The following is a 25,347-nucleotide window of genomic DNA, read 5'->3' as shown; positions in this document are numbered from 1 at the left end:
GTTTTGTTTTGCTTAAGTTGCACACTACTTTGGTCACGTATAAATATCATTGTAATTATATTGTATAAATAATATTGTAACTATAAACCTACATCATGCTGACGATCAAAAACAAAATGCCATGATATCTCATGCAATTGTCCTCTGACCGAGTGCATCTTAAAATACATGAATGACACTCCTCATAGAGCTTGAGTAGCACATTCTTTATGATATATAATTTGTAAAATAGACTTGCGGGTTAAGAAAACAGCATAGGAGGAAGTTGCCATGGGCCTTGGTGCAGATGAAAAGTTTTTAAAAAGTATATTTATATAGACAGATAGGTAAATAGATAGAATAGACAGTAATATATTGATCTTTGCAACAGTTGTCGATCCGCTGAATGCTGCAGACGCCTGCTCGCCGCTTCTGCTCTCACGCGCCCAAAATGGAAGTTTATGATTGGGTCAGCCCAATGTCAATAAAGAAAAGAACCAATGGGCTGCAGATTATGTCACATGGGCCGGTCAGATCATAAGAAGATGATCAGCTCGGCCCAAAAAGTACGTCGGCCCAGCGGGAAGTTGCCCGGTCTGCCAGATGGCCAGTCCGCCCCTGGCCAGGACGCTCTCGTAAAAAAAAAATAGCTTTTTCCTGGTAAAATTAAGGCTAATAATAATAATAATAATAATAATAATAATAATAATAATAATAATAATAATAATAATAATAATAATAATAATATATCACTGTCAAAAGCACAGTGTGCAATGCAGACTCACCTGCTTCCAGCTAACAGCAGGATCTTTGCATTATCCAGACCTTTGGAAAGCAGATCCTTCACGACCTCCTTTATAATCAGCGAACCCATGAAAGCGTAGTCATCTGTACACAATAAAACCACAGATTAGTTTATGGCTACTGGGCTAATCTAACTTTTAAACTAGACAATTAAAATATGCTGTAAAAAAGCAAATGTTTGCAGTAATTTATTGTTTATTCAGATTGAAAATTGATCAAAAGTGACTGATCATTGAGCTCATCACACAATTCTGAAAATAACTGACTTCTGTTTTCAACACAGCTGAATTCAGATTATTTTATGTTCATATAAATAATATTGTACTAATTTCAAAAGGATTATGTGACACAAGACTGAAACGATGATGCTGACAATTCAGCTTTAAAATTAAATTATATACTTTATATATATATATATATATATATATATATATATATATATATATATATATATATATATATATATATATATATATATATATATATATATAGTTTGAATGCAGTTGAGATTATTAAATAAACGCAGTCATGGCGAGCAAAACAATTTATAAATAAAAAATATATATATTGACCAAACCCAAAAGTAGTGTATATAGGGTTTTTCTGGTGTTTGTTGACCCAAAATTGAAATTTCAGTTTTTATTTTACAGTGTTTTTATAGGTATTTTGCGGTAATTCATCTAAAAAGTTTATAATGTTATTATTTTATAGTGTTTTTATAGTTTTTGTCATGTTAATTCATCCAAAAATGAAAATTATGTTTTTATTTTATAGTGTTTTATAGGTGCTTTTGCATTAATTCATTTAAAAAGTTTATGTTATTATTTTATAGTGTTTTTGTAGGTATTTTTGTGATAATTCATCTAAATAGTTTATAATGTTATTACTTTATATTGTTTTTATAGGTATTATTGCTTTAATTCATCTAAAATGTTTATAATGTTTTTATTTTATAGTGTTTATATATGTTTTTATAGTTTTAGTCATGTTAATACACCCAAAAAATGAAATTTATGTGTTTATTTTATAGTGTTTTTATAGTTTTTGTCATGTTAATTCACCCAAAAATGAAAATTATGTTTCTATTTTATATTGTTTTTATAGGTATTTTTGCATTAATTCATCTAAAAAGTTTATAATGTTATTATTTATAGTGTTTTTATAGTTTTAGTCATGTTAATTCACCCAAAAATGAAAATTATGTTTCTATTTTATATTGTTTTTATAGGTATTTTTGCATTAATTCATCTAAAAAGTTTATAATGTTATTATTTATAGTGTTTTTATAGTTTTAGTCATGTTAATTCACCCAAAAATGAAAATTATGTTTCTATTTTATATTGTTTTTATAGGTATTTTTGCATTAATTCATCTAAAAAGTTTATAATGTTATTATTTATAGTGTTTTCATAGTTTTTGTCATGTTAATTCACCCAAAAATGAAAATTATGTTTCTATTTTATATTGTTTTTATAGGTATTTTTGCATTAATTCATCTAAAAAGTTTATAATGTTATTATTTATAGTGTTTTCATAGTTTTTGTCATGTTAATTCACCCAAAAATGAAAATTATGTTTCTATTTTATAGTGTTTTTATAGGTATTTTTGCATTAATTCATCTAAAAAGTTTATAATGTTATTATTTATAGTGTTTTCATAGTTTTTGTCATGTTAATTCACCCAAAAATGAAAATTATGTTTCTATTTTATAGTGTTTTTATAGGTATTTTTGCATTAATTCATCTAAAAAGTTTATAATGTTATTATTTATAGTGTTTTTGTAGTTTTAGTCATGTTAATTCACCCAAAAATGAAAATTATGTTTCTATTTCATATTGTTTTTATAGGTATTTTTGCATTAATTCATCTAAAAAGTTTATAATGTTATTATTTATAGTGTTTTTATAGTTTTAGTCATGTTAATTCACCCAAAAATGAAAATTATGTTTCTATTTTATATTGTTTTTATAGGTATTTTTGCATTAATTCATCTAAAAAGTTTATAATGTTATTATTTATAGTGTTTTTGTAGTTTTTGTCATGTTAATTCACCCAAAAATGAAAATTATGTTTCTATTTTATATTGTTTTTATAGGTATTTTTGCATTAATTCATCTAAAAAGTTTATAATGTTATTATTTATAGTGTTTTTGTAGTTTTTGTCATGTTAATTCACCCAAAAATGAAAATTATGTTTCAATTTTATATTGTTTTTATAGGTATTTTTGCATTAATTCATCTAAAAAGTTTATAATGTTATTATTTATAGTGTTTTTATAGTTTTTGTCATGTTAATTCACCCAAAATGAAAATTATGTTTCTATTTTATAGTGTTTTTATAGGTATTTTTGCATTAATTCATCTAAAAAGTTTATAATGTTATTATTTATAGTGTTTTTATAGTTTTAGTCATGTTAATTCACCCAAAAATGAAAATTATGTTTCTATTTTATAGTGTTTTTATAGGTATTTTTGCATTAATTCATCTAAAAAGTTTATAATGTTATTATTTATAGTGTTTTTATAGTTTTAGTCATGTTAATTCACCCAAAAATGAAAATTATGTTTCTATTTTATAGTGTTTTTATAGGTATTTTTGCATTAATTCATCTAAAAAGTTTATAATGTTATTATTTATAGTGTTTTTATAGTTTTTGTCATGTTAATTCACCCAAAAATGAAAATTATGTTTCTATTTTATATTGTTTTTATAGGTATTTTTGCATTAATTCATCTAAAAAGTTTATAATGTTATTATTTATAGTGTTTTTGTAGTTTTTGTCATGTTAATTCACCCAAAAATGAAAATTATGTTTCTATTTTATATTGTTTTTATAGGTATTTTTGCATTAATTCATCTAAAAAGTTTATAATGTTATTATTTATAGTGTTTTTGTAGTTTTTGTCATGTTAATTCACCCAAAAATGAAAATTATGTTTCTATTTTATATTGTTTTTATAGGTATTTTTGCATTAATTCATCTAAAAAGTTTATAATGTTATTATTTATAGTGTTTTTGTAGTTTTAGTCATGTTAATTCACCCAAAAATGAAAATTATGTTTCTATTTTATAGTGTTTTTATAGGTATTTTTGCATTAATTCATCTAAAAAGTTTATAATGTTATTATTTATAGTGTTTTTATAGTTTTAGTCATGTTAATTCACCCAAAAATGAAAATTATGTTTCTATTTTATAGTGTTTTTATAGGTATTTTTGCATTAATTCATCTAAAAAGTTTATAATGTTATTATTTATAGTGTTTTTGTAGTTTTTGTCATGTTAATTCACCCAAAAATGAAAATTATGTTTCTATTTCATATTGTTTTTATAGGTATTTTTGCATTAATTCATCTAAAAAGTTTATAATGTTATTATTTATAGTGTTTTTGTAGTTTTTGTCATGTTAATTCACCCAAAAATGAAAATTATGTTTCTATTTCATATTGTTTTTATAGGTATTTTTGCATTAATTCATCTAAAAAGTTTATAATGTTATTATTTATAGTGTTTTTATAGTTTTAGTCATGTTAATTCACCCAAAAATGAAAATTATGTTTCTATTTTATAGTGTTTTTATAGGTATTTTTGCATTAATTCATCTAAAAAGTTTATAATGTTATTATTTATAGTGTTTTTATAGTTTTTGTCATGTTAATTCACCCAAAATGAAAATTATGTTTCTATTTTATATTGTTTTTATAGGTATTTTTGCATTAATTCATCTAAAAAGTTTATAATGTTATTATTTATAGTGTTTTTGTAGTTTTAGTCATGTTAATTCACCCAAAAATGAAAATTATGTTTCTATTTTATATTGTTTTTATAGGTATTTTTGCATTAATTCATCTAAAAAGTTTATAATGTTATTATTTATAGTGTTTTTGTAGTTTTAGTCATGTTAATTCACCCAAAAATGAAAATTATGTTTCTATTTTATATTGTTTTTATAGGTATTTTTGCATTAATTCATCTAAAAAGTTTATAATGTTATTATTTATAGTGTTTTTATAGTTTTTGTCATGTTAATTCACCCAAAAATGAAAATTATGTTTCTATTTTATATTGTTTTTATAGGTATTTTTGCATTAATTCATCTAAAAGTTTATAATGTTATTATTTATAGTGTTTTTATAGTTTTAGTCATGTTAATTCACCCAAAAATGAAAATTATGTTTCTATTTTATATTGTTTTTATAGGTATTTTTGCATTAATTCATCTAAAAAGTTTATAATGTTATTATTTATAGTGTTTTTGTAGTTTTTGTCATGTTAATTCACCCAAAAATGAAAATTATGTTTCAATTTTATATTGTTTTTATAGGTATTTTTGCATTAATTCATCTAAAAAGTTTATAATGTTATTATTTATAGTGTTTTCATAGTTTTTGTCATGTTAATTCACCCAAAAATGAAAATTATGTTTCTATTTTATATTGTTTTTATAGGTATTTTTGCATTAATTCATCTAAAAAGTTTATAATGTTATTATTTATAGTGTTTTTGTAGTTTTAGTCATGTTAATTCACCCAAAAATTGAAATTATGTTTCTATTTCATATTGTTTTTTTTAGGTATTTTCGCATTAATTCATCTAAAAAGTTTATAATGTTATTATTTATAGTGTTTTTGTAGTTTTTGTCATGTTAATTCACCCAAAAATGAAAATTATGTTTCTATTTTATATTGTTTTTATAGGTATTTTTGCATTAATTCATCTAAAAAGTTTATAATGTTATTATTTATAGTGTTTTTGTAGTTTTTGTCATGTTAATTCACCCAAAAATGAAAATTATGTTTCTATTTTATATTGTTTTTATAGGTATTTTTGCATTAATTCATCTAAAAAGTTTATAATGTTATTATTTATAGTGTTTTTGTAGTTTTAGTCATGTTAATTCACCCAAAAATGAAAATTATGTTTCTATTTTATATTGTTTTTATAGGTATTTTTGCATTAATTCATCTAAAAAGTTTATAATGTTATTATTTATAGTGTTTTTATAGTTTTTGTCATGTTAATTCACCCAAAAATGAAAATTATGTTTCTATTTTATAGTGTTTTTATAGGTATTTTTGCATTAATTCATCTAAAAAGTTTATAATGTTATTATTTATAGTGTTTTTATAGTTTTAGTCATGTTAATTCACCCAAAAATGAAAATTATGTTTCTATTTTATAGTGTTTTTATAGGTATTTTTGCATTAATTCATCTAAAAAGTTTATAATGTTATTATTTATAGTGTTTTTGTAGTTTTTGTCATGTTAATTCACCCAAAAATGAAAATTATGTTTCTATTTCATATTGTTTTTATAGGTATTTTTGCATTAATTCATCTAAAAAGTTTATAATGTTATTATTTATAGTGTTTTTGTAGTTTTTGTCATGTTAATTCACCCAAAAATGAAAATTATGTTTCTATTTTATAGTGTTTTTATAGGTATTTTTGAATTAATTCATCTAAAAAGTTTATAATGTTATTATTTATAGTGTTTTTATAGTTTTAGTCATGTTAATTCACCCAAAAATGAAAATTATGTTTCTATTTTATATTGTTTTATAGGTATTTTTGCATTAATTCATCTAAAAAGTTTATAATGTTATTATTTATAGTGTTTTTATAGTTTTTGTCATGTTAATTCACCCAAAAATGAAAATTATGTTTCTATTTTATAGTGTTTTTATAGGTATTTTTGCATTAATTCATCTAAAAAGTTTATAATGTTATTATTTATAGTGTTTTTGTAGTTTTTGTCATGTTAATTCACCCAAAAATGAAAATTATGTTTCTATTTTATAGTGTTTTTATAGGTATTTTTGCATTAATTCATCTAAAAAGTTTATAATGTTATTATTTATAGTGTTTTTATAGTTTTAGTCATGTTAATTCACCCAAAAATGAAAATTACGTTTCTATTTTATATTGTTTTTATAGGTATTTTTGCATTAATTCATCTAAAAAGTTTATAATGTTATTATTTATAGTGTTTTTATAGTTTTAGTCATGTTAATTCACCCAAAAATGAAAATTATGTTTCTATTTTATAGTGTTTTTATAGGTATTTTTGCATTAATTCATCTAAAAAGTTTATAATGTTATTATTTATAGTGTTTTTATAGTTTTAGTCATGTTAATTCACCCAAAAATGAAAATTATGTTTCTATTTTATATTGTTTTTATAGGTATTTTTGCATTAATTCATCTAAAAAGTTTATAATGTTATTATTTATAGTGTTTTTATAGTTTTAGTCATGTTAATTCACCCAAAAATGAAAATTATGTTTCTATTTCATATTGTTTTTATAGGTATTTTTGCATTAATTCATCTAAAAAGTTTATAATGTTATTATTTATAGTGTTTTTATAGTTTTAGTCATGTTAATTCACCCAAAAATGAAAATTATGTTTCTATTTTATAGTGTTTTTATAGGTATTTTTGCATTAATTCATCTAAAAAGTTTATAATGTTATTATTTATAGTGTTTTTGTAGTTTTTGTCATGTTAATTCACCCAAAAATGAAAATTATGTTTCTATTTTATATTGTTTTTATAGGTATTTTTGAATTAATTCATCTAAAAAGTTTATAATGTTATTATTTATAGTGTTTTTATAGTTTTAGTCATGTTAATTCACCCAAAAATGAAAATTATGTTTCTATTTTATATTGTTTTTATAGGTATTTTTGCATTAATTCATCTAAAAAGTTTATAATGTTATTATTTATAGTGTTTTTGTAGTTTTTGTCATGTTAATTCACCCAAAAATGAAAATTATGTTTCTATTTCATATTGTTTTTATAGGTATTTTTGCATTAATTCATCTAAAAAGTTTATAATGTTATTATTTATAGTGTTTTTGTAGTTTTTGTCATGTTAATTCACCCAAAAATGAAAATTATGTTTCTATTTCATATTGTTTTTATAGGTATTTTTGCATTAATTCATCTAAAAAGTTTATAATGTTATTATTTATAGTGTTTTTGTAGTTTTTGTCATGTTAATTCACCCAAAAATGAAAATTATGTTTCTATTTTATATTGTTTTTATAGGTATTTTTGCATTAATTCATCTAAAAAGTTTATAATGTTATTATTTATAGTGTTTTTGTAGTTTTTGTCATGTTAATTCACCCAAAAATGAAAATTATGTTTCTATTTTATAGTGTTTTTATAGGTATTTTTGCATTAATTCATCTAAAAAGTTTATAATGTTATTATTTATAGTGTTTTTGTAGTTTTTGTCATGTTAATTCACCCAAAAATGAAAATTATGTTTCTATTTTATATTGTTTTTATAGGTATTTTTGCATTAATTCATCTAAAAAGTTTATAATGTTATTATTTATAGTGTTTTTGTAGTTTTTGTCATGTTAATTCACCCAAAAATTGAAATTTATGTTTTTTTTTCTATATTGTTTTATACGTATTTTGCGTTAATTCATCTAAAAAGTTTATCATTGAGCTGATAAAAGTTTATAAATAGTGCAAAGATTAAACATGCGGTCTCATATTGGCTTTATACAATGCTACTACGTCAGTTGCAAAATTGTGCAGTTATCTTCTGGTCAGAAAAAAACAGCAGTAAATCATCTCCAGCCAAAATAAAATAGTTATCAACCTACACTTTTTTACAGCATATTTTAATTGTCTAGTTTAGATAATTTAGAAAACTACATTGCAATCTTGGAGACAGAAAGGTAAACCATCAGTTTATTATCGAAACGTTTAATGGAAAGATGAGTAGCAGTTCATATTTAGATTAGATTAGATTCAACTTTATTGTCATTACACATGTACAAGTACAAGGCAACGAAATGCAAGACCCTCTACCGCATCCATTATGATAAATCTATGTTAAAATATATTTGACTGTTTTTCTTTTCTTAAAATGACTTAACTTGAAGTGCTGTAAAAAAATAAATAGGAAAGAATTATTTTTTAAGGTCCTTTATGAAATGTTGCCACAACGTCCAAAAGTGCATCCAACTTAATTTCAAATTTAAATATTTCCTTATAATTAATAATTTTGTTGTTTGAAATGATTTAATTAGTGTTGTAGTATTAAAAGCTTTAACATAGAACTTATAAATATCACCTTATACACACTTTCCAACAGCTTTCATTCACTCCATACTTTTTTTTGCTGAATATTATTAAAAACAAACCTAATATTGTATTATCATGTATACAATATACAGTGAATATAAATATTTTCTCCAGTAAATATTACAACAAATAAATAACAAGTCTAATATATCCAGATGCATCAGAATAATGTAGCTACTAGCTAACAATGTTTATGCATATTATACTATCTACTATACTACACCTGTCTAATCTGCCTCTGAGCTAACTTACCTGAACTGTCTCTATCACTGCTCTTATCAACTGTCCAGTCTGCATCATTCTCATGGTCAATAAAACCCATCTCATCCTCACTTTCACCTGCAGGAAGAGCCAGTTCTGTCCTTTTCTTGTTTCATTTACCATAGAACATGGTGGTGCTCGCTAATACACTGTTCCCTGTATTCATATCTATTCAAAAGTAGTATTGCCATTAAAATGAGATTTTATCCATAATGCAAATGTCAATAACATACAAGTAATCATCATTTTATTACTAGCATTCATGTTGTTATTGTTGCTTCATTCAGGAGGATTTGAAAAAACAGACTCCTGACCCGGAGTCGACTCCGGTACTTGGTTCATTAAGAGTCGAGGAATCGACTCTTTTGGAGTCAACTCCCCATCCCTAGATGAGGGAGTGCTCTGATTTCATTTAAAATATCTTAACTTGTGTTTGGAGATGAACAAAGGTCTAAAGGTGTTGGAACAGCATAAGGATGAGAAATTAATAACAAAACTAACCCTTAAAAAGTAAAGAAATGATTCTTTCTAAAAATTTGTGCACAAGAGCAGTGGATGTAACGGAGTCTTACTTTGATCCGTTTTTGGTGAGGCTCCACTCCACACATCACTTGAGCAATAAGGGATGAAGCTGAAAAGTGAAAAACAGAAAGCCATCAGGTTCAAATCTGTACTAACATAAATAAAGAGATGTAAACCAAGTGCTTTGACAAACATTGGCTCTGGGATACTCACACCATGTTGGCGTTCCACCAGTGTGGGTTTTCCTCTGGGAGTGAAGACAGCATTCCTGTGCCTGAAGGTGAGATCAAAACACATTCAGCTATCACAAAGGAATGAGATGATGAGGTCTTTGCATGGATTATGTTGGTATCTATTGTGCGATTGTAGATCAGTGGTGATTGTGTTAGATGGACACGGTTGGTGTTTCTGACCTGTCTTGGTTTGTGGCCATTTGGAGGAGCTCATGAGTCTCCTCATAGTCTCGTATCTGCTGTCGCAGTTCTCTTTGTTGAAGCAGTACCAGCCACCTGCACAGAGAGACGTGTCTTACACATATACATGGCAGATACGGAATATATACATACACACACAGTCATAGAAAAAGTTAGGACACCCTATCCTAGAGCTGGGCATTTAATTATATTGAAATTGCAAACTCGATTGAGCAGATTTGTGGTAAATTTCCTCCAAAGGCAAGATGGCACCATCAAGAAGGGATAGAGCTGCATATATGCACATCAAAGTAGCACAACAATATTTACTGTTTTTAAATTGGTTTAGGTTTGGGGTAGAGGGTAAATAAAATACAATTTAATGAGTAATTTAATAAATAACATGAATAATAATCAATATAATGCCAGTTTTTACATTACTCTGATGGCATTCATATTCTTTTCAGCTCAGTCCCTTGATTAATCAGGGGTCGCCACAGTGGAATGAACCGCCAACTGATCCAGCATATGTTTCACGCAGCGGATGCCCTTCCAGCTACAATCCATCACTGGGAAACATCCATACACACTCTCATTCACACACATACACTACGGATAATTTAGCTTACCCAATATGCAAAGTCCACATAGAAATGCCAACTGACCAAGCTGAGGCTTGAACCAGCGACATTTTTGGTGTGGGGCGACAGTGCTATCCACTCTGCCACAGCACTTAATAGGTAATTAATAGCAATTAATAGGTAATTAAATAAATAATATAATTTTTTTTTGTTAAACTTCTGGCCACAGCGATTGCAGAATGTGAACGGTTGGTTCACATGCAGCTTTTACTACAGTCATAGTTCATTGAGAAGAGAAGCTCATACAGCTGTCATTAATCGCAGAACGATTATCATTCATTCATTTTCTTTTCAGCTTAGTCCCTTTAGTAATCCGGGGTCGCCACAGCGGAATGAACCGCCAACTTATCCAGCACATGTTTTATGCATCGGATGCCCTTTCAGCTACAACCCATCTCTGGGAAACATCCATACACACTCATTCACACCCATACACTACGGACAATTTAGCCTTCCCAATTCACCTGTACCACATGTCTTTGGACTGTGGGGGAAACCGGAGCACCCGGAGGAAACCCACACGAACGCAGGGAGAACATGCAAACTCCTCACAGAAACGCCAACTGAGCCAGCCGAGGCTTGAACTAGCGACCTTCTTGCTGTGAGGCGACAGTACTAGCTACTGCACCACTGCGTCGCCCGCAGAATGATTATCTCAATGTCATTATAGACTGATTAAACGAATTAAAATTCAAACCGTTATTTTGCAAAGGTTAACAGTAGGCACACACGGTACATCACGGAACACACACAGAATTTCCACAGATTTTTAGCCCATCATTGATTCTGTTTATTTACTTGAGTAAATGTGTGTAAATTTATATTTGTTCAGTTTTTAAATTAATTTCAGTAATAATATTGACTAATATAAAAATGTTAATATCATTTATTCACAATACAGTGTGTAAAATAATATATTCTGTCTTTTAGTAGATATATTATATAGAAGACTTGCTTTGTTTACCAAATTAAGCGAATCTAATTGGATTTGCATTGTGAACATTAAATAAAATTTAATAAGGTATTACTTTTTAGTTCATATATTAAGGTTTTAGTTATGATACTCCCAAAATTGGGCGACGCGCAGTAGGTAGTGCTGTCACCTCACAGCAAGAAGGTCGCTGGTTCGAGCCTCGGCTGAGATCAGTTGGCGTTTCTGTGTGGAGTTTGCATGTTCTCTCTGCGTTCGTGTAGGTTTCCTCTGGGTGCTTCGGTTTCCACCACAAGTCTAAATACATGTGGTATAGGTGAATTGGGTAGGCTAAATTGTCTGTAGTGAATGAGTGTGTATGGATGTTTCCCAGAGATGTGTTGCAGCTGGAAGGGCATCCGCTGTGTAAAAAACGTGCTGGATAAGTTGGCAGTTCATTCCGCTGTGGCGACCCCAGATTAATAAAGGGACTAAGACGAAAAGAAAATGAATGAATGAATGTACTCCCAAAATCATTCCGCATAAATCCGCAGATTTCTAGCAAAACATGTCTGCAGATTCCGTCTGGCCTTAGTTATCAGTGTACTATGACTCCTGTATAGTAAACTCTTCTCCACCTAAACTCCCGTGCTGGAGGTTTACTAGGATGTACACTCCAGCACCTGTACGTCCCAGATTGCAATGTGATTGTGACGTCACAACAGTGTAGTTCCTAAGTGCTCAAGGGTATTATATATACTTAGGGTATTATATATAAAAAAAGTGATGTAATCAACGATGTACATCTGAGGTAACGAGAATGAGGGAAGGCAGCGAGTGAAGAGCATGGAAAGTTGGACTGGAGTGCAGCCTCAGATAAAACTGTTTGTCAGTTCAGGTATTTGATTAGCACTGCCTGACTTATTTCTGTTGATGGTAAATGTTGTTCATCGTGAGGTTTTATTTCCCAAATTTTAAGCCGTGCCATAGTTCAGATAATTCTTTATGTACTGATATGAAAAATTTGAATTTAATAGGGTGTCCTAACCTTTTTCAAACGACTGTTTTTGTATTAAAATAAGTAGTCAGAAAGCATCACACTTACCCTCAAGAAATATTAACCATCTTTTGCTTCCTTTGGACTCCTTCAGGTAGTACCTACAATAAAGCAGATCTTCATTAAAATCTTTTTTTTCTTATTTCCTTTAGTGATGCATGAAATTGACTTTGAAACAAGAATAAATACAGCACGGGGCTTGATTTTGTCTATAGGGAATTCATTGGATGATTGTGGCTTGCTATTGGTGGATCTTATGTTACCGGCATATTGATCCTGCATTCACATGAGCAAACACAATCAGAAAAGGGAAAAGATGCCACTGAAGACAGAAGTAAAGTTTTTTTTAAATAGTGCTTATTATGCCCCTTTTGCAAGATGTAAAATAAGTCTCTGATATCCCTAGAGTGTGTTTGTGAAGTTTACACACACACACACGCATATATATATATATATATATATATATATATATATATATATATATATATATATATATATATATATACACAGTTGAATTATTAGCCCCCTTTGAATTTTTTCTCTCTTTAAAATATTTCCCAAATGATGTTTAACAGGGAAAGTATGTCTGATAATGTTTTTTCTTCTGGAGAAAGTCTTGTTTGTTTTATTTTGGCAAGAATAAAAGCAGTTTTTGATTAAAAAAAACATTTTAATGTCTAATTTATTAGCCCCTTTAAGCTATTTTTTTTTATTGTTCACAGAACAAACCATCATTATACAATGGCTTGCCTAATTATCCTAACCTGCCTAGTTAACCTAATTAACCTAGTTAAGCCTTTAAATGTCACTTTAAGCTGTATAGAAGTGTCTTGAAGAATATCTAGTCTAATATTATTTACTGTCATCATGGCAAAGAGAAAATAAATCAGTAATTAGAGATGAGTTATTAAAACTATTATGCTTAACAAATGTGCAGAAAAAATATTCTCTCCGTTAAACAGAAATTGGGGAAAAAATAAACAGGGGGATTAATAATTCAGGGGGGCTAATAATTAAGACTTTAACTATATATATATATATATATATATATATATATATATATATATATACAGAGAGAAAGACAGAGAGATAATATATATTCACAAGTTCACACTTGCAATAGTTTCAGAATAAAGCGTATTTGGCGTGCTGTCCGGGGAGAGGGCTCTGAGCTCAGGGAAGACACCCAAACTCGAGTTATCCCTCTTATCAGGAAACAGAGAGGAATTGGGATTCGAGCGAAGTATCTAGCCCGGCCCCAGAACGCTCCCCCCGGGATTGTAATGCTTAAGAGGTGAGGTGACGGGGTGGTGGAGGGATGCTAAAGTCGTAAGATGCTGCAGGTAAAACAGCTTTGGTATATATAGGGGTTTGGTCAAGAACTGATTGGATAATAGAATAATTGTCAATGACGTATTTGATACTGAAACTTCAGCGCGTGCTCCTCCTGAAATTTGTTTATAAAACATCACTTATACAATTTTTTTTTTATCCTCGGATTCCCGATTTCAAGTATGTTGTATCTCAGCAGCCACAATTTAGATTAGATGACTTTTAAAAGCTATTTTAGCTATATATATATATATATATATATATATATATATATATATATATATATATATATATATATATATATATATATATATATATATATATATATATATACTTTCGTATTCCATGCTTGTTCAGATATGTATTATCTCATCCAAATATTGTAATTGTTTAACTTTCTGATGATGATCAATTTTAAAAGAAAAACAATTATAAAATGAGACATTTACAAATGTAGAATAGTCTGTTTTTTCTTGTTGAAGTGAATAAGTACTTTTGCTCTTTTTTAGTTTCAAAAGGAATGATGACCAATGTTATTGTCCTTGTCTACTTTGCTTAATCTCCTTCATTGTCGTCTGCAATCTTCACGGTTTCCACAGGAGGGCGCTGTTGTCCGCCTTGCATAAAACAAATCAGTCCGTCTCAAACACTTCAGCCGTTGGCCAGTGTGAGAAAAGTTACAGTTGTGGCTGGCTTTGTTTCTTTGAGGGGCATCACTCCACCATAATTAAAGACAGCTTTAATTTGCTTCCAATTCATGCCACTGGCGGCCACATTTTTGGCGTATGCTGTAAATCTCTCACCATTACCCACCACAACACTGCTTACAAGCTAATGATTTATGTTTCACTACATTACAACCAATAAAGATTCAGATGAAGGTCTGCTGGTCCTCAGAAACTTCACTTGAAAGATTTTTTAAAATCTTTATCAAAGCAGAATTAGGATGAATCTGATCCTACACACTTTTCTGTACTGTCTATAGCAGGGGTCATCAATCTCAGTCCTGGAGGGCCGGTGTCCCTGCAGGGTTTAGCTCCAACTTACCTCAACACACCTGCCTGTGTGTTTTATGTATACCTAGTAAGACCTTGATTAGCTTGTTCAGGTGTGTTTGATTAGGGTTGGAGCTAAAATCTGCAGGACACCGGCCCTCCAGGAACAAGTTTGGTGACCCCTGGTCTATAGGAAGGATTGTGATTTCCACAGAACCTGTGAAACATGTGAGTGATCCATTCATGTGTCTCAGCTGATCACATGACACCTTTTCTACAAGCAATGACTGCAGATCTCAAGAATACAACATGCTTCAGTGCATTATAGAGCAGTCAGTGAGTTTAAAACAGTGATAATTACCTGACAGCAAATCAAGCTATTAGCATGTTATGACTGAGAACGTCAGGAGTTTGCATTTTAAGTCAAAAACAGATCTGTTGATGTTGGTGTGATACAACTGTTTGTCTTTATTTCTTTCATTACCAGGGCGGCACGTTGGCTCAGTGGTTAGCACTTTTGCCTCACAGCAAGAAGGTCGCTGGTTCGAGTCCTGACTGGGACAATTGGCATTTCTGAGTTAGCATGTTCTCCCCGTGTTCATTTGGGTTTCCTCTGGGTGCTCCGGTTTCCCCAACAGTCCAAAGACACGCTATATAGGTGAATTGAATAAACTAAATTGGCCATAGTGTGTGTGAATGTGAGAGTGTATGGGTGTTTCCCAGTACTGGGTTGCAGCTGGAAGGGCATCCACTGTGTAAAAGGGTTCATAAACATTTTTACTCCAAAAATTCCATGACTTTTCCAGGACTTTCAAGTCAATTTTCATGACCTAATGTTTCATGTAACGTCTACGTGTAAGAAAAACAATGCACATTTAAATTTATTACACCATATCATAAAACATGCAACAATCTCTTTAGTTTAAATGTATTTTATATCTATGTAAAATAGATGAAGCTTACACAGCACTAATAATTTGAGCATGTTTTTAGCCTCCGGGTGCTCTGGTTTCCTCTGGGTGCTCCGGTTTCCACCACAGTCTAAAGACATGTGCTATAGGTGAATTGGGTATGCTAAAACTGACCGTATTGTATGTGTGTGTTTATGAGTGTGTATGGATGTTTCCCAGTAATGGGTTGCAGTTTGAAGGGCATCCACTGTGTAATACATATGCTGGATAAGTTGGTGGTTCATTCCGCTGTGGCGACCCCAGATTAATAAAGGGACTTAGCCAAAAAGAAAATGAATGAATAAACTAGTAATAGTAGATAAAACTACTATTGTAAAGCCGCAATGACGACAGACCAGAAACGCGAGCACGTGCGACAAGTTTCGCATTTCACTGCATTCGAAAGTTCGAGCTTGGTGAATTCTTACCTGCGAAATCACATCAGGTGATAGCATGAGACCAATTGAAGATGATTTAAAATTTAAAATATGGAGCACACTTTTATGAATGTCTAATCAAATTGTTTAACCCCGCCCCTTTTCGCAGCACCGTACGCCAGAATTTTGCAAGCACAAGCTCTAGTGTGACCGTAGCCTAAGTTACTTTGGACAAAAATGTCTGCTAAATGACTAAATGTGAATGTAATTTCTATGAATTTTCCAAAACCTTGTGGGTTTTTCAGTTTTTCCAAAACTTTTCCAGGCCTGGAAAATGCCATGTCAAAATTTAATGACTTTTCTATCACCGTATGAACCCTGATATGCCAGAACAGATGACGGTTCATTCTACTGTTGCGATCCCTGATTAACAAGAGACTAAGCCGGAGGAAAATGAATAAATGAATCTTTTTTTTTTTCACTCAAAAATTTTAATTTCCTCATTTAGTCACACTCAGTTGGTTCTACACTTACATTTTTTTCCTTCTGTTGAACAAAAAACAAGCTATTCTGAAGAATGTTTGGTAAAAAAGCAGCCATTGACAGTCATAGTAGGATCAAAAAATGCATTATTAATTATTTAAAAAATACAACAAAAACGGATGTAAATGGCTTTATCTAGCATTATCCAGAATATCTCACTTTGCGATCAACAGAAGGACGCTCAACCTGATTTAGAACACCACTGTAAAAAAATGTATGACAAAAAGTCAAGATAGTGAAAATATTTTTATGTTGCCCTAACTTATTTTAAAAAATTAATCAGGATTCAACTACATTTTTTTTAAGTGATACAAAGTTTAACTTGATATTTTTAGTCAGTTTGACTGATGTAAGTTAAGATGACTAGAAAAAATCCTTTGATTCAACAAAAAAAAATTAAGCCAGCAATATTATTTACAGTGAAGTGGAGGATTGATAAATGATGACAGAATTGTATATGTTTAGGCAAACTGTCCATTAATGCCATAATTGTTGAGAATGAAGGATCATTCGAAAGCACATTTGTATGTTACAATTAACAATTTGAGACAACACATGCAATCTCAAAAAAACGCCTGCATTTTTTCACAACGCAAACAATTTACGAAAGTGCTGGATTTTCTCATAACACAAAAAGAACGGAACACAACGGAAATATTTCAAGATCCAAAAACATGTCAGACACCGCTGTGCCATGACCAGTGCCGGACGGAATCTGTGGACATTTTTTGCTATTTCTGCAAAGAATTTTGTAAAAAGATCTGCAGATTTATGCAGAATTATTTTGGGATTATCACAACTAAAAACTTAATATATCAAATAAAGAATAATCCCTTTTTGACTTTTATTTAATGTTTACAATGCAAATCCTATTAGATCCACTTATTTGGTAAACAAAGCAAGTCTATCATACATCTACTAAAAGACAGAACACGTTACTTTACAAACTGTATTGTAAATAAATTCATAATGTTCATATTTGTTAATGATATTAATGAAATTAATTTTAAAAACTTGAATATTATAAATTTACACACATTTACACAAGTAAATAAATAGACTCCATGATGGGCTAAAAATATACGGATTTCTGCGTGTGCAGATCCCGTATTGGTCTAATAACTATACATCAGTGAAGTTATATAGGTGATATTTGAAAGGTGAGATTTGTTTGTTTATTTTAATATACCGATTACCTTCTCTTCAGTATTTATTAGCCTAAATAACTATAACCTAAATAGCTGGCTGGCTTCATCACATTTCAGGGTCTCCTTCAACCATTTAGCTATGTGGTGAGAAAATGCAGCAGGTTTTCATAATAAGTTTGCCTTGTGAGAAAATGCAGCACGTTTTTCTTACAAATGTGTTTGCGTTGTGAGGATTTGTAGCACATGTCAAACTGAAGAAGATCTTTTCTTAATTTGCTGGCGTTTTTTGTAATTGCACGTGTTTTCTTAAATTGCAGCACATTAAGCTCTCTCGGCCACCGTACATTTGCCTTTGGATAGACTTTAACTCAAAGACAATGTGAATATACAACGATGTGAATATAAGCTTAAATATATGAAAAGGATTTATGATTGTTTCTGTTTTATATATCAGTACAGCAACTAATATCATTTTATTTGCAGCTTGACTCGCGATGGTGAAGAATGGACATCAAACAAGACTAAAAAACATCATAAATTATGTAGTAGTGTAGTTGATATTATTTTGTTTTTCACTTGTTATTATAGGCCCACACACTGCCATTGTTTGTCATAGGATTGTGCACTCAAAACAAATATTCTTGCTGTTTGTTCAAAGTACTTATTTAAAATTTGTTTTCAAGAGTTCACACTTAGATAATGCTTGAATATTTTAGCAGGTTTGGCATGCAGTCCCGGGAGAGAATCCTGAGCTCGGAGATAGATGAGCCCAAGGCTCCCGCCTGGTCAATAAGCAGTAGGAGGGACATGAGATCAGGTAGGGTGACACAGTGGCGCAGTAGGTAGTGCTGTCGCCTCACAGCAAGAAGGTCACTCGGCTGGGTCAGTTGGTGTTTCTGTGTGTTTGCATGTTCTGCCTGCGTTCGCGTGGGTTTCCTCTGGGTGCTCCGGTTTCCCCCACAGTCCAAAGACATGTGGTACAGGTGAATTGGGTAGGCTAAATTGTCCGTAGTGTATGTGTGTGTGAATAAGTGGGTATGTGTTTCCCAGTGATGGGTTGTGGCCGAAAGGGCATCTGCTGCATAAAACAAATGCTGGATAAGTTGGCGGTTCATTCCGCTGTGGCGACCCCAGATTAATAAAGGGACTAAGCCAAAAAGAATATGAGTGAATGATTGAGATCAGGTAGTTTTCGAAATCTTCCCAAGAATAGACCGCTAACTGTATGTGGTAGGTGCTTGTGACTTTAACTTTTGTTGCATGTTTTTTGTGTGGGAGGAAACCGGAGTACCCGTGGAAAACCCACGCGAACACGGGGAGAACATGCAAACTCTGCACAGAGAGTGTCGATTGGCTTAGTTAGTATTTGAACCAACGAACCCCTTGCAACAGTGCTAGCCACTGAGCCACCGTGTCACCCGAACTTAGAATTGAGAAGGAGGGAGAAGGGATGGATGGGGGGTTTTCCAAAACGAAGATGAGGAATGAAGTTTAGGCTGGATATTTATATTAAATTTGGACTGATCCGATTGGCTAGTTATTGATTAGTGATAGGGATCAGCTGTAGTCAATCCTATCACACGCTCCTCTTCAAATTAGTTTGTGAAACTTCCCTTTTTTTTGGGGGGCAACTTAATTGTTTTATGTCTAATCCACATACATTTGTAAAACAAATATTAAGTTAACATGATAATTTTTTGTTGGGACAACTTGAAGGAATTGTGTGGAACCCAGCATTTTTACAGTGTACTTAAAAAGTACTTAGTATTCTACTACTTTACATCTGTCCCCTCCCCCCTTTGTCAAGTATTATTTTTATGTTTTGTATTGTACAATACCTACACTTTTAAGATTTATAGCACAGGCTTAGGTATGTCATGCAATGATGCATTTGGTGCCTAATAAATTATCCCATATTGCAAAACAAAGCTAGAGGGTGCATATTCACAACAAACAAAGTTGTAGGATGATGACGGCATGACTGAGTGTGGAATTATGGGAGTTGTGGTCTTCATTACACCCTATGGAACTCCTGCTGTAATCATGCTTTCACACTTAAGTGCTGTGAGTGTATAACCATACACGATAAATGCACTATATAAATACACATTACATTACATGTTGATGGATGAGCTAAAGTATTCAACACTTATTATCATGGTAGTATGAGGCAGAGTTATGGCAAGTTTCCACTGGCACACTGAGAGTAAAATATAAGCATTTTCAGTTCATTCTTATGAAAGCTGAGTGTCAGCGCTTTTGTGGTGCATTATGGGATGAAAGGGGCCCAGAGAGAGCATGGAGAGCACCCGAAGGCATCCGAAAAGTTGTGAATTTCTCAACTTTATGCAAATGTTAAGTGAAAAATGCTGGGTGACAACCAATCGCTGTAAAAGTAGGCAAGGCAAGATGTTGACGTATGCTTCTGAGAGTTTCCAGAACTGAATATTCACATATTCACACTTTCAGTAGGGTTGGAAATGTTTAGGGACTTTACGATCCGATCTGATTATTTTCAATTCAATTCACCTTTATTTTTATAGCGCTTTTACAATGTAGATTGTGTCAAAGCAGTTTCACATAAAAGGTCATAGTAAATAGGAACAGTGTAATTCAATTTGTAGCGTTTAAGTTCAGTTCAGTATGATTATGTGGGTCATGATCTGATTTCAAAACAATTCTTAACTTAATTTTTTTCCTATTTCTTTTCCTATTTTCTCATCTAAAAATAAATACGTTTATTTAATTAAAGAATTATTCAGGACAAACAAACACTGAAAGTTAAGAAAACCAAAGAGTAATATGAAGGATAACAACATATTCCATTAAAAAATCATATTCATTTCACAAAAAAAGAGAGCATCATTTTTTATTGTTTAACATTAAGAAAATTTAAAGGGCACCTATGGTAAAAAATCTACTTTTCAAGCTGTTTGGACAGACATATGTGCATGAATGGTGTATAGACTGTCATATTGGGGTGATATAAGCACACCCAGTGCTTTTTTTTCAATTTAACAACATAAAAAACGGTGGACCAATTGGAGCGGTTTTCAAACCGACCGCAACTTTACGTAGGAGAGCGGTCCCCCCGCCCACCAATATTGATTGACAGGTGCGTCATCATATCCTCAGTTTGTTGATTCACGTCCGCCATTTTCAGCGTGAGTCGAAGCGATAGCACTAAAGGAACACGTTAGCTCTATTTTTAGATGCAAGGCTCATTGAGCTCAACACAAGATCAATATTCTCCACATTATCGCTCTAATCGGAATTATTGGTTGTATCTTTAGGTAGGTTTGCAAACATGTGTACTTCTCATTGAGTCTACCTTATACTTCAGCCGTTTGCATTTCTCGCGATCCCAGAAGCTCCCTGTGATCTTAACTAGCATGCGTTTTAGAATTCTAAACATCGGTTTCTATCAGGGTACACTCAAGAGCGGGTGAGCTCATGGCCCCGCCCCCTTGTTACGTTGGCGGGAAGCCGAAACTAATTTACATGTGAAGCAACACACCCATAAATCAGCTAGCTGTGGACACGCCCCCAACATGACACTTTTTAACACATTATAATAAAAAAATCTGAATTGTGTTTTAAACTGAACCTAAACTGGCACACTCAGAAGAACCATAATATTAATATTAAAACATAAAAAAGAGGTAAACTATGTTACCTTTAGGGGAAAAATGTACAGTTGAAGTAAAAATTATTAGCTCTCTTGTGAAATTTTAATAGTACTAATTATATACTAATAATACTACTTTCTACTAACTAATTTAACTAATATAATCCAATCTGACTACAGAATTGATTCTGTAATTTTAAGAATCGGTCCAGAATTGTTAGAGAAAGAATCGTGATGCATCTTTCAGTTTACGCAATAATTTTGAACCATCCATGTATATCTGTGTGTTTATTGTTCATTGATCATTTCTTCGAAGCAGCTATTAAACAATGCATGTATGATAAATGTGTAAACATGCTGTCGTCCTGTAGAGCAGTGGCGTTGTAGCATTGCCAGCAGCACTGAATGCAAATTTGATGCTGTAATTTAAATGCACCAGACGTGGAACACACAAATAAATCACGTCATTTGCACGTAAATAGACGTGTGAACATTTTAAGTTTACTCACTTCATTCGTCAAATTCGCTTCACAATAGATGCGGATTCATGTCATGGACGGGGCTTCTGTCTGCCTGGTGACTCTAGCTTTGTTGCTAAATGTCTAACATGGATTTTATTAGGAATAGCTGTGTTCATGTGCTTTAGGAAGGCTGAAAAACAGCATATATTTGTTCGCCGCCGTGTCTGAGTCCACTAGATTTTTGGCAACAAGCTCTGTTTATCAACTCCTCCAGAAGCTACTGGATGATGGAGGCTTTCAGTGGTGCTTCCGACTGAGCCGAGCTCGGTTTGATAAACTGTTGTCTGGAGTCAGCAGGAGGATTTCCCCTTGGGACACCAACAACAGGCGCTACGTCATAAAAACGCTGTCATGTGATCATATGCTTTTAAATAATATGCGTGGTTTAGGTATAAATTAGGTGCACAGTGTAGCTTTTGAAGTTTTTCTGTCCTGTGACACTTTCACTGCAACACATAAATATGTAAAACTATTAACATGAACTAATTTAAAATGTTTACATGAAGTCAATGTGGTGTTGAAGTTAGATGTATCAAAAGTCTGTTGTCTATTGGTTGATGTGATTTGCTACACACAAAACTCTAAACTGCAAACATCCCTGTGGAATTTTCAGGACAGTTCACCCAAATCTGAAAATTCTGTCATCATTCCTCATCCTTCACTTGTTCCAAACCTGTTTGAGTTTCTTTCTTCTGTTGAATGTAAAACAAGATACTTTGAAGAATGCTAGCATTGGCTTCCATAGTAATTTTGGTTCATATTGTGGATGTTCACAACAATTTTCAGAATATCTTGTTTTGTATTTAACCAAAGAAAGAAACTCATAAAAGTTCAGAACCACCTGAGTGTGAGTAAATTTTATTTAGTTATTTTTTTATTTTTTGGTGAACTGTCCCTTTAAATGTAAACGACCTACCATGGTTAGCATTAATGCAAAGATAGTATGTCACGTTCACAATAAACCTCTGCTGACAAGAAACCTCCAATATTTCAATGATTGTGTACATTTGATCATAAGATTATATATATATATATATATATATATATATATATATATATATATATATATATATATATATATATATATATATATATATATATATAACACATTTTGTTGATTACAAGTTACATTGCAGCTACATGTCAAGTCATTCCATTAGCGTATTATAGTGTACGTTTATGGTCAAAGTTTCTTATAATTAGTAGAATGTCTGTTAGTGGACAAGTCACACTTTCTTTAGGGACACAGTTCTCGTTATTAAGAAACTATTAACTAAGACTTTTAGCTCAGGATTTAGAATAAGATCATACTTTATAAATACTAATAATCATCCAATATCTTAATAACAGGCATTAATAAGCCAGTAGTTAAAGGGATAGCTCACCCAAAACTGATAATTCTGTCATTTATTGACTCTTTAATTGTTTTAAACCTGTTTAAGCTTCTTCTGTTGAACACAAAATAATATCTTTTGACAAAAGCTGAAAACCTGTAATCATTGACATCCATAGTATTTGTTTTCCCACCATAAGGGAATGGTTACAGGTTCAGCTCTCTTTAAAATATCCTTTTTTAGTACAGTATTCAACAGAAGAAAGAAAAATAAAGGTTTAAAAAACCTTTTGAGGGAGAGTAAATAGTGAGTGATATTTCAATTTTGAGTGAACTATCCACTTTTCATTTAAAGAGTTCCCCAATGTTCTAATGAGAACTAGTTGGCATGCTGTGCAATGTAACTCATAGCCAACAAAATGTTCAAAAGAGACCATCAAAATAAAGCGAAACCTTGCGTTAACGCTAACACAGGTGTGTTCCGCAGGGTGCCAAGATGATGAGGCAAAAGAGCCGCTCAAAAGCTACAGGCTATAAAGAAACCAGAGCACCGGAAAAGTAACAGTATGTGTGTGAAAATGAAGTCTTACCCCGCAGGAGTCCCATCATTACAGGTGACCGATGTATTCTCCAGAAAGTGTAACTTCATGTCATAGTCGAGCTTCTGGGCCGAGCAGGGGTAGAGGGACTGCGCCAGGTTCTTCACCTGAGTCATGAAGTTGTCCATGTTTTCCTCCACGGCTGTGAAATCCAGTGAGAAGCTCTCGGTGGTTTCTCCGCGGTCCCGGTAATGAGCAGAGGGCAGCGCTCGCCGCGGCTGCGGGTTTCGACCTCCGCGGAACCTCCGCGCACCGAGCGCGCCGCACTGAACCAAAGCCAGCATCACCGCCCAGTGGAGGACCTGCACCACCCGGAGGCTCCTCTTCATCGCGCAAAATCCGGAGGTGATGCTGAGAGTCTTCTGAACCACAAGGCAAAATTTAAAAGCAAACAAACACTTACGCGGAGTCAAAACTGCAGAACAGGAGAGCAAAATTCAGAAGTCCCCTAAGTTCTCTCCTGCGCTGACCTGAAAACTCTCCTCTGGCTCTTGTGTTGTGCTGCAGCACCTGTGTATTGAACCGCTCTGGGTTTTAACCCTGCTCTCTTTGCCATCAGCCAATCGCTGTGGAGGGCAGTGCGGCGGGGCGTGATCCAGTCGCACTACTGATTCCTGTCCTCTTCATTTATTGAAGAAAAAATGCCCAGTTTGGTCGTTTTGAACTGCGATATTTTGCTTGATGTGGTAGCCTTTATTGGCATTGAAATGGCTGTTTCCTAATCCACGCGAATTTATAGAGTGAGAATAAGTCTTTTTTTGACACTCGTACATAATTGGAAAAAATAGCTTATATATATAAATACAGAATAGCGTGAGAATCTACAAGCATATAGAGGGAACTTAAAACGCACATAACTACTTTATTAATAGTAGCCAGAACTTTGTAAATGCATCTATTATTTGGAATTTCTGTTTTAAAATTAGGCTGTTTGAGGTCCAATTGTGCTTTTTTGTATGGAGAATTTAACTGTAAATTTAAAACAGATCAAACAGCCTACAAAAATAGTAGCCCAGTTTTTTAATGATCTCACATTTATGGCTATTAACAGAAAACCCTCAAAAGTCATTCAGTGTAAATTGTTTTTAAAATACAAATAATAAAAAATAAATAAATCTTTGTCAGATATATTTAGATCAGTAACCATTTTATGATCGTTTTAACCCTTTGACTGTCGCTCTCCCAAACGGTTGACCATGTTTTTACTGTTTTAAATAATAACTAT

At 31.6% G+C, this 25,347-nt stretch overlaps 1 protein-coding gene across 1 annotated transcript in view; it reads right to left on the bottom strand.

Moving 5' to 3' along the window:
- notum1a (notum, palmitoleoyl-protein carboxylesterase a) overlaps nt 1-24,617 on the bottom strand; it is a 39,621-nt gene extending 15,004 nt beyond the window's left edge. Inside the window, exons 1-6 of the mRNA XM_056454295.1 lie at nt 24,114-24,617; nt 12,745-12,797; nt 10,089-10,184; nt 9,889-9,949; nt 9,726-9,784; nt 765-867 (exon numbers count right to left, since the gene is read on the bottom strand). Coding sequence (XP_056310270.1) covers nt 765-867; nt 9,726-9,784; nt 9,889-9,949; nt 10,089-10,184; nt 12,745-12,797; nt 24,114-24,451 — 710 coding nt within the window. The 5' untranslated portion in view covers nt 24,452-24,617. The remainder of the gene's footprint in view (nt 1-764; nt 868-9,725; nt 9,785-9,888; nt 9,950-10,088; nt 10,185-12,744; nt 12,798-24,113) is intronic.
- Between the last annotated feature and the right edge of the window lie 730 nt (nt 24,618-25,347).

This window comes from Danio aesculapii, chromosome 3 (genome assembly GCF_903798145.1).
Source record: "Danio aesculapii chromosome 3, fDanAes4.1, whole genome shotgun sequence".
NCBI lineage: Eukaryota > Metazoa > Chordata > Actinopteri > Cypriniformes > Danionidae > Danio > Danio aesculapii.
The sequence above is the reverse complement of the archived record's forward strand: the minus strand, read 5'-3'. Positions and strand labels throughout refer to the sequence as shown.